We start from the raw sequence: 10,552 nt of genomic DNA on the forward strand, positions 1-10,552 counted from the left end.
AACATGACACATCATTATGTATTTCTGTAAAATGATGTTCTTGAAGTGAAACTTGATGTTTGAACTGGCACAGTAAGTAAGTGGGTGTGTAACAGTGGAATTGCGAGCATGAAGTCAACAGATGATCGTAAGGGAGTGGTGCAGAGGTTTGAGAATGGTTTAAGCTTTGATGAGAAGGGGGATGGCAGTAATGAAGTCCCACTGGGAAGGTCACTACGTATCTATCGTCGTGCCCCATCAGCCTGTTAGGCTGCTCTGTACAATGTATCTGGCTTCTCCATTCTGGCTACTTGGAGTGCTGTCATACAGTGACCTCACCTCAGTAGGAAGGGAGGAGTGTTCTTTCCTTGGATGCCTGCCCCTTTACAGAGCTTTTTTTTTTAATACAGCAGTGCACTTTGCAGTCAGGCAGCATAGCTAGTGAAGCAGCTTTTTCAGCTTTCCCTTAAATAAGGAAGATGTGAGTGGAGGTGGTGCAACCACCTTGGACTGCTGTTTGTCCTGGCTTCATTTGTGTTCGAACCCCAGTGGGGGGAAGGGGTACCCAGGCATCCAAGGGCTGTATCATGGGCTGTTCAGGCAGCAAAGCATGCCTTAACGCTCCCTGTGACGTAAAGCAGGTAATTGACTTTGACTTTTCTGCAGTGACATGTTTTACATTGGGGTGGGATGTTTGATTTGTCTTTTCTATTTTCACATTCACATTTTAACTATGCATGTTGTGTGGAACGGCATGTTGTGTGGGTCAGTACAGTGGAAGCGAGCACTGCAGCAAGTGCTGCTTTCCTAATTGTGTCAAAAGGCAGAATTAAAAGAACTGTGCCAGCAGAAAATGTTAGTTAAAGCTAAACACGAGTGGAATATCAAGTTTTGCTTTTCATACTCCTCGCCTTATGCTGTATTCTAATTATGTTTACTTTTCTCAAAGGCTGCAGTTTTGCACTTATATATTTGCACTTGAACTTTATTCTCATTTTCTCATATTCAAAAACACATTAAAGTCTTATGTTGTTGTTTTGTGGTTTTAACACAACATGTTTGCTAATGTGTCAGAATTAATTCATAGTCGTTTTGACAACATTCTGAGTTTGTTCTGTTTTTATTTGGGAGCAGCGGGATGAATCCATGGGGCGGTGCAAAGAACTGTCTGAGGAGCTGGTCAGTCTCCGAGGAGAGTTGGGTAAGTTGACCCGCTGATTGTACACACTATTGGTACGTGTATCATACATAAAACTGCATGTCCCACTGTAAGCCCATCAATCAGTGATGGCTGAAATGGTCATAATGTCTCAATACACAAAATCAGTCAGTCATTCCTTGGTTTGCTAATTCATTCTATCATGTCTTATTTGCTTTGAGCAGCATGTTTGATTCCACGGCTAGCTTTTAAGCAGCACACAAGATTTCTGGACTTACGGAGCAACCCTCCAACACAAATTAACACACTAGTCATCACACAGCAACCACTGAAACCTTTGTTCACAACTCACTACGTTTACACTGTTGTATAAAAGCAGTTTTAAGGAGAATCTTAACAAACGAGCTAAAGATCATCAAAAGAAGATTCTTGGAAATATTGCTTTGTTTTGGGAAATCACATTTTTAAAAGGCAGACGTACTTAACCAGAGTTCTATCTGTTAGCCCTTTGTCTTCTACCCAAATGATTGAGTAATTTTTACAATTTTCTTTCCGTTCACATTTTACAGAAAGACACACAATTAGGGATGTCCAATAATATCTAAAAAATAAAGTCTGCAAGGGATACAGTCTGTAACCAACAGCCTGCCGATATTATCGGCCGATAAATGCGTTAAAATGTAATATCGGAAATTATCGGTATCGTTTTTTTTATTATCTGTATCGTTGTTGTTTTTTTGTTGTTTTTTTTTTTTTATTAAATCAACATAAAAAACACAAGATACACTTACAATTAGTGCACCAACCCAAAAAACCTCCCTCCCCCATTTCTTTCTGTTATCAATATTCTGGTTCCTACATTATATATCAATATATACAATACAGTCTGCAAGGGATACAGTCTGTAAGCACACATGATTGTGCGAGCTGCTGGTCCACTAATAGTACTAACCTTTAACAGTTAATTTTACTCATTTTCATTAATTACTAGTTTCTATGTAACTGTTTTTATATTGTTTTACTTTCTTTTTTATTCAAGAAAATGTTTTTAATTTAGTTATCTTATTTTATTATTATTTTTAAAAAGTACCTTATCTTCACCATACATGGTTGTCCAAATTAGGCATAATAATGTGTTAATTCCACGACTGCATATATCGGTTGATATCGGTATCGGTTGATATCGGTATCTGTAATTAAAGAGTTGGACAATATCGGATATCGGCAAAAAGCCATTATCGGACATCCCTACACACAATGCTTGCGTGCACCCACCTTGTTACAAATACCTCGGGACTTCCACATGACTGCTCTTAACTGCAAAGCACCGATCTAACACATTCTTTAGTTGAAGTCACTCTGACTTTGTCTACATGTTACAAAAAAAATGTGTAGTTTTTCTTTTCGCTAGTCTGGTACCTAACTTTCTTCTTCCGCTTTCCTCAGCAGTATTCACATTCTTCCTAAAATAGTACATGTTTGTACATTTCTGCCAGAACTTGTGATACTGCCTTACATCCCTAAATATAATTCCACATATTACATCTACCGTAGCTGTTGCTTGTAGTCGTGGGCCAGAATGCATCTAACTTTAGATGTGTGGTAAAATAGACCCAACAGTCATCAGTGAGCCAGAAGGTGTATTCTTTCCAAATTAACGCTTTAATGTGGATTAATTCATCATCATCCCACCCAACACAAATGGGCAGTTGATCTGGTAGTGACATTCTGCTGAACCAAACAAGTCTAAACAGCACGTTGGCCCTCTGCATGGGAAATTTGAGTACACAAAAAATAAATAACGGAACAGTCAACCAACAAAGTATTATTTTCTTTTCATCAAACTTTTCAACTCCACTTTAAACTAGCACCTTAATAACACAAAAGCAGTAACCTAACATGTCCATTAAAAATGGATAAATGTATTTTTGGGGGGAACATGTACATGATGTTAAAGATGCTTAATAAACATTGCATGCATATAATCTCTTCTTTCTTGAGTTTCTTTACTCATACAAGATGAAACACCATTGATATAGATTTAAAGTAAATTATATTTACACATGATTAATTTAAATTAAACCACGGAAAACCACGGTCCTTTGACCGCACAAATTTTCAACTGATGAATTTGGGCTACAAAGGCTTATAAACACATCCCAGTTCAACATGTTTACAGAATGCAGACCTCTGTTGCATGCCAGACCCTGATAGATGATCCCGTTATTGGCTTTGCCTCCATCCTGGATCTGCTATGGTTATTCCACTCTGAGAAAAGTGGCACATCACACTACACACTATAAACTTGTAGTTCAGTCCTGGACTACAAAAAGTGGAAATCAGTTGATTAAGTTAAAAACATGATCAATTTTGTATCTTATTTTTCATTTTGAAATTTTTTTTGTGAACAGGGGTATTTTATGTTGTAAATCAATTTGCTTTTTTGAGTCATATATTAAGATAAACAAATTAGTCTAACATAAAAAAAGTCTCTGGAACCAAAAAGTATTTTAAATAAAAAAACAAGCACTTTTGGCCTCTATTACAGGTATTTTATTTTGTTTAGATTTTCACTTTTTGCAGTGTGCAGTTTAATTCCTCATCTGAAAAGCCCTGCACATCTTAACATTCAGTCAGAACTATCAGACACTCGGACATGTTTTTTTTAATTTTTTCTATCAGTGGTCAACCACTATGGAGTTGGTCACAACCAACGTGGTCAGCATACAGTACAGTCAAAGAGCTGCCAACTCTTCTGGATTCTGACGGAAACTCGGAACCTGCACGTGTATCCTGAAATCCTGACCAATGTTAAAAATCTCTCGGATTGTGATGTTTTTGTGTGGATATACAAAACACTGCCTGGTTGTGGAAAAGATGACCAGGAGGTGGTCGTTCATCAATTTTCTTAAATAAACAGGTTACTGTCGGACACAACTACACCAGAATAGCATCTGCAAACTTATTTTCAACATTCAGACGTTTTCTCTTTGTCATACCCAACACACACCGTCTCCCCCTTTCTTTTCTTTGGGTGGGGATGACTTAGGCAATCTCCCGGATTGCAAACACAAAATTTTGGCAGCTCTGAGCACAAACAAGTAGATGGAAGAGCAACAGCCTCTGCTTGCACAATGTTGAAAATGTCATTTTATGAAATCCTTTACCCATGTTCCAAATTTCCAAATTTGTAACTCTTGGGCATAAATAACTTTGGAGTCGTTGATAGATGTAGTCAAGTGAGGTAAATCCAACATCTCACCCAAGTTAATTGGGCATACATGCACGCATATACCCTTCCCCAATCAACGCCTTCACCACTGCTTTATTCCTCCGGGGTTGTGGGGGCTGAGCAGCGCTTAACAGCAGCTGCTGGCCTCCAAGGTCCTGTTGGATGACTTTGTTGCGAGTTTGTTGTGATTAAATGTACCTTGTTTATGTGTGCCATGCTATGTGAGGTTTTTTTCCTCGGACTCAGTCTGGACCATTCCTGAGGGTCCAGCCTCAGACTGATATTTTTTTTACTTCCACCCTCCCCCCAATGTCACCTTTTTCCCACCTTTTTGAGGAGCGCCTAAGTGAGGCTGATCCGTTGGCGGTCCCGTCTTGTCTCCCTGTAACGTATGTCTGCTCTTAGCGGGATTGTGCCGAAAATGTAATTTCAGTTCTTATGTGTCTTGTACATGTAAGAATGGACAATAAAGCTGATTGATTGATTGATTGATTGATTAAATGTTTCCATGACTTTTAGAAGAATGTAGTGTATCATTTGTAGCATGGAACAGAAGTTATTAAATGGCCATACTGATCTAGTCAAAACAATCTTGTTTTGCAGTTACAGAACCTCCACCGAGTATCTTGTATATGAAAGGAGCAGGTGTACTAAATGCAGTTTGTATTTTGCAGTGTGCTCTGTCAAATCCTCTGAACAATTGGAGAAGGAGAAGCAGGACTTGCAGAATGCTCTGGACAACACAATGCAGAGACTGCAGAAGCAGCACCAGGAGGACCTGGAAGACATGGAGCACCGACTGCAGGTCTTCTACCAGGTTGAGTGTGACAAGATCCACCTCAGCTATCGAGAGGAGGCAAACAAAGGCAGAGCTATGCTACAGCAACAGGTCTGCCATTATGTTAATTAAAAAAAAAAAAGCATGTGCCACTACAGAGTACACGTGAAGTACATGTATGATAACACTTTCCTTATAATTAATGAAGGCACGTTATTTGTATTATTTTTGAGGTGATGTTAATTAAATCCTTTCTATGTGTTTCGAAAAGATGGAAGCACTTGAAGTCAGCCATAAGTCCATGAAGATGGAATTAGAAAAAGGCCATGTAGAACAGCTGCAATGTGTTAAGCAACAACATGAGCAGTCACTACAAGGTGAGTGATTGGAGACATTGCATCAAGCACAGTGGAACCTCTAAGGTCAAACTTAATCGGTTCTGCTTGCATATTTTAAACAAACAACCCTATTAAAAATAATGTTCCATAAGATGAAGTCACATAAGACATATTACTGTTTCAATATGTTTATTTACGCATCCCAGGTACCTAAAGGTATATTCATTAACTCATGGCAGGTTGCAATTATTTTTCTTGTTACACTAAAATATCACATAACTTGTACAGAGCTCGGAAATATCCACAATGAGCAGCTGGAGTCTTTAGAAGCAAGTTTAAAAGACGCGGAAGCTGCTCTGTCTGTAAGTTGGACTTTGTGTGATACAAATGACCTGCCGCCATGTCTGGATGCCGTGTGGATCTATCAAGCTCTGGGTTCTGTCTGCAGGCACGGATAGAAAAGCTGACTCAGGAGAATGCTGCAATGATAGAGAAGCTAACAGCAGAGGAGAACAAGAGGATAGAGCTTGCTGAGAGTCAGGTACTATGTCACAATGTAAAGTGCAGTAGTACGGTGAGACTGCCCCGCCACATCGCTATTGATTCTGAACCTATTCATCATTCTACCATGTTAAGTAATTGAAGGAACTTATTTGAACCACCCTTACCATACATCTGCTGTCAGTGGTTGAATAATGAAAGCAGCTTTCTAACACAATAAACATGTACTGGTGATGCATCTGTCTAAAAGAGAGGTGCACAAACCAATGTGCCAATAGGCCACAGGCCAAACAATGATTTTAAGCCTGAAACCCAAATGGCCTTAGTCTAATAATCAAGTTCATTTAATTAATGCATATAATGTTACATTTAGTAACATTAGTATGGCAGAAGAACAATAGATGGAAACCAGTTAGCCTTGCACACATGCCATCAATAATTGTGAGATTAAAAGTGGTCATCATGACTATGCAGTGTTTCCCCTTAATGTAACTGAATGTGGTGTGCCGCCACACCTTAAAAATGTTTTTTTACGTGAAAACAAATTGAACTAATAAAATGCATTGTAGCCCCCAGAAGAAGTCAAAAGTCAGACGCTCACTATTTTTAAAGTTTTTTGAGAATCTTATGACAACAGCCGGCCCAATTCCAACAGGTTTGTCCACCATGCTTCCCACAAAACTTCCTCATTCTCCGGCAATTTGCTTTCAGGCATGGACGGTGTTTTTTATATTAAGAAAAATAAACATTGAATCAAAACCACATCGATAAAATAGCATTACCACCCACAGCTTGTTACAGTATAAATGTATATAAATAGCCTTTTATTTGCGCACCATTGACTAGAGATGCACCAAAATTTGGCCTCCGAAAAAAGACTTTGATCCCCGAAAACTGCGCTCGTTGCTGAAACGGATGTCGTGATGTAAAAAAGACGCATGCGATTGTCTGGAGCGTAGTCAGCATGTCTGCGATGTGGACGTAACTTTAATATATGCCAGATATACCCGCAGACAGCCACCCACAAAATGTGCAAATCACAGCAAATTATGCAAACTATACAATGGCATCTTGGTGACCACGCCCCAATTTGGCCCGTGGGCCCAACTTTGGGCACCCCGGGTCCAAAACATTTTCACAAAATGTACAAAAGTGTAGGTAATAGCTTCTAGCTAGGCATTTTTATTTCTTATTTCTTCATGTACGATCAAAGAATCAGGGAGGTGTTATTTAATTTAAAGTTTGAATTGTTTCATTTTTTTTCTCAAAGGCTCTCTACAGAAGTTTGTTGCAATTTGGAAACCCCTCATAGGTTTACTGAATATAGTATACTGTACTAGAGTGGTCAGATATCTTATCTCACTTGACATACTAAATGCATTGTATTAAGCAGCATAGAATGATGACAATTTGTGTAGCTATTTTACAGTTTTTTATTTATGTATTATATTGTTTTGTATGAATGTCTCTCACTGCGAGCCAAATTTACCTGTGGGTAGAAATAAAGAAATCTAATCTCACTATATGAAATCAACATCACGATTTACCATTGCACAATATTTAACCTGCTCAGTGGCTGACGGTGAGATATTATATTATTTTGATGTTTGATTTAATATGTTTAATTTATTTTAATTGCCAAGTGATTGTTAAAGGGTCACTATATGTACTTTTGGAAACACTTTTACTTTAAAAAATGGTTTATTGTAATTTGTTTATATTGGTCCCCAATTGCTTTTGTATTTGTTCACCTTTTCCAAAGGTTTTTCACCTTACAACTATTTAATGAAAAAAAAGAGACAATCAAGTCCAAAATAAAAGGAGAAACAGAGATTTGTCTCATCATTGGATTAAAACAAAGAGTGAAGTCCCAGTGTAACCCCTGGTCAAAAAGTCAAAACCCTTTTCAAGTTAGGGGAGAGCACAAACACACAAAACATAACTTGGCATTTAAAAAAAATAATTTTTGGCCGATATAATCAAGTCTTTATTTTATTAAAGTGCTGTAAAAACAAAGAACATGAACAATAATGTACAGATGAAGAATAAGAAGTCCTGTCAACCCTTGAGAATGTTGCTGATAAGTATGTCACCAAGTTCAGTGAGCTCTTCCGCCTTCTTTATCTTTTTTTCCAAGCTCTTCTTCAGCGACTGCACCTTCAGCTGCTCACGCTGCAGCTGCATTTGCACGGCTGACACTTCCGCTTTGTGTTTCCAGCGAACCTCAGCCATTTCCTCATTGGCCTGGCTGATTTTCTCCTCAGCGTGAGCTTTGAGGGTGTGGTAACGCTGTACCTCTTTGGCTCTCTCCAAATAATCCTGAGCACGAGCTTTCAGCGTCTCTTCGTTCTTTTGATAACCGTCAAGGACCTCTTTGTTTCTTCCAGTTGTTTAAAAACCACAAAGTATGACCTTTCTAAGTGTTGAGGTCATGGGCGACCTGTTACTTCTCCAGGTGGGCCTTTTTAAGTTTGGCCTGGGAAACTTCATGCTCCTTTTCTTGGTCAGCCATCATTTCTTCAGTGATGAGCTCATATTCTGCCATGATTATCCTCAATTCCTGTCCATCATGCAGCGTCTTTAACCTTGCGGCCATCTCTTCCTCTTTTTTTCCGCCTCTTTTATTTCGGCCTCAAAGGTGGCGTCCATGTCCTTCTGACTGTACTTTAGCACTTCCATGTCCTCAGAGGAGGGAGACTTGTCTGCCAGTGCTGGAGTTGTAATGTTAGTCAGTTCGCAGCTCAGCTCCTGAGGCAAATTTTCAGCCACTGGTGGAATTTCAGACCGTGAAACATGTGCGGCGGGCTGAGTAGCTTGTGCTAAAACAACCAGGTCTCCTCCACATTGCTTTGGGCTCTCCCTCTGAGGCTCCATGGCTCTGAATAGGTGACTTCACTCTTTGTTTTAATCCAATGATGAGACAAATCTCTGTTTCTCCTTTTATTTTGGACTTGATTGTGTCTTTTTTTTTTCATTAAATAGTTGTAAGGTGAAAAACTTTTGGAAAAGGTGGACAAATACAAAGGCAATTAGGGACCAATATAAACAAATTACAATAAACCATTTTTTAAAGTAAAAGTGTTTCCAAAAGTACATATAGTGATCCTTAACAGCTTGGATTTGGCATTTAAACATTTAACAACCACTTGGCAATTAAAATAAATTCAACATATGAAATCAAACCTCAAAATAATATAAGTCATCTCACCGTCAGCCACCCTGGTCTCTGTAAACAGTTGGGCACTACTGCATTTGGCAAATTCTCCTAGAGCAGTGTTTGTTGGCCTGAAGTCTGAGCGGGCACTGCAGACTTAAAAGGAGTGGATTTGATTGCTTCAGGTGAGAGCCTTCGTGATTGCTGGATGGTCTTCAGTTGTTGGGAAATGTTGTCTGTAATTCCAGTTATGTCCTCTGGGGGGAAATGGGACCCAAACTCACATTTGGACATGAGGCCCTTCTGTTTGGGTGAAGGCTTTGGCCTTGTGTAGAGATTGCCAAAACAATAATTATTTAATTTACATATCTTCTTGACTTCCCTCTAGTGTAGCCATTATGTGAGTCTAGTGCAGTGCTACATGCATTTAAAGATCGGGACAATACATATTAATAAACATACACATCTGGGATGTGAGTCTTAAAAAAACTCACGATTCGATTCTTGGAGTGATGATTCAATTTAGAATCAATTCTCCATTCAAACCGATTCTTGCAATACATTGTTTGGTATACAAAGTATAGTAAAATATTTCAAAATAGGTTAGCTCCTCTTGGCTGTTTAGTGACTAGGCGTCGAGATGGCCTGAAACATCTTTTTCAAAATCGATTATTAAAAAGTACTTTTTTTTTTTTAATCGATTTAGAATTTAAATAAATACAATTCACCAATTGGATGTGAATCGCTTTTTTTTCCGAGCACCCCTACTATATATGATATATAAATGTCAAATGTACATTCAAGTTGAGATCTAACATTACATGTATACAGTACATAGCGCCCCCTGTTGACTACTTATTTTACTAAACTGTTATATTCACTTAGTATACACTGAATACTTCCTATGACTAACACAGGGTTGCTGCTGTTTTTTAGATCCTATTAAAATATATTTGTGTGTCTCTGCAGAAGGACCCGCACACTGTGTATCTGGAGCAGGAGCTGGAAAGCCTGAAGGTGGTGCTGGATATCAAAAACAAACAACTACACCAGCAGGAGAAGAAGATGATGGAAATTGACAAACTTGTAAGATCTCCAGCAGAGATAATGAACTGCCCTATTTGTAAGAATAAAAAAAAAAAGATGATTCAAGCATTTACTTATTTTGTGGTCCAGATGGAGAAAACCGTGAAGTTAGATGAAAGCCTTAAGCGGGTCCAGCAGGAGAACGAGGACCTCAAAGCTCGCATGGAGAGGCATGCTGCACTTTCAAGGTAAGATATGACACCCAAGAATTCCCTGCACTACTGGGAAGTTACCTGCCTCATGCATTCTCACGTAAATCCCCATCCACATGTGTGTGGTTTATTTGATGCTTTGTGGTGTCCGACAATGTGTTAACAGTTTGACA

The 10,552-nt window shown here is 38.8% G+C and overlaps 2 protein-coding genes across 7 annotated transcripts in view; one reads left to right on the forward strand and one right to left on the reverse strand.

The window, feature by feature from the left end:
- The window catches only part of slc7a2 (solute carrier family 7 member 2), a 396,413-nt gene that overhangs the window by 319,137 nt on the left and 66,724 nt on the right, over window positions 1-10,552 (reverse strand). The window lies entirely within an intron of this gene.
- Window positions 1-10,552, forward strand: part of mtus1a (microtubule associated tumor suppressor 1a) — a 46,443-nt gene that overhangs the window by 34,864 nt on the left and 1,027 nt on the right. For all 6 annotated transcript variants that reach the window (XM_062045547.1, XM_062045545.1, XM_062045550.1 and 3 more), the window contains 7 exons: window positions 1,114-1,180; window positions 5,045-5,259; window positions 5,420-5,525; window positions 5,775-5,848; window positions 5,935-6,027; window positions 10,111-10,227; window positions 10,318-10,415. In XM_062045547.1, the coding sequence (XP_061901531.1) occupies window positions 1,114-1,180; window positions 5,045-5,259; window positions 5,420-5,525; window positions 5,775-5,848; window positions 5,935-6,027; window positions 10,111-10,227; window positions 10,318-10,415 (770 nt within the window). The remainder of the gene's footprint in view (window positions 1-1,113; window positions 1,181-5,044; window positions 5,260-5,419; window positions 5,526-5,774; window positions 5,849-5,934; window positions 6,028-10,110; window positions 10,228-10,317; window positions 10,416-10,552) is intronic.

The sequence above is a fragment of the Entelurus aequoreus genome, linkage group LG04 (genome assembly GCF_033978785.1).
Source record: "Entelurus aequoreus isolate RoL-2023_Sb linkage group LG04, RoL_Eaeq_v1.1, whole genome shotgun sequence".
Lineage (NCBI taxonomy): Eukaryota > Metazoa > Chordata > Actinopteri > Syngnathiformes > Syngnathidae > Entelurus > Entelurus aequoreus.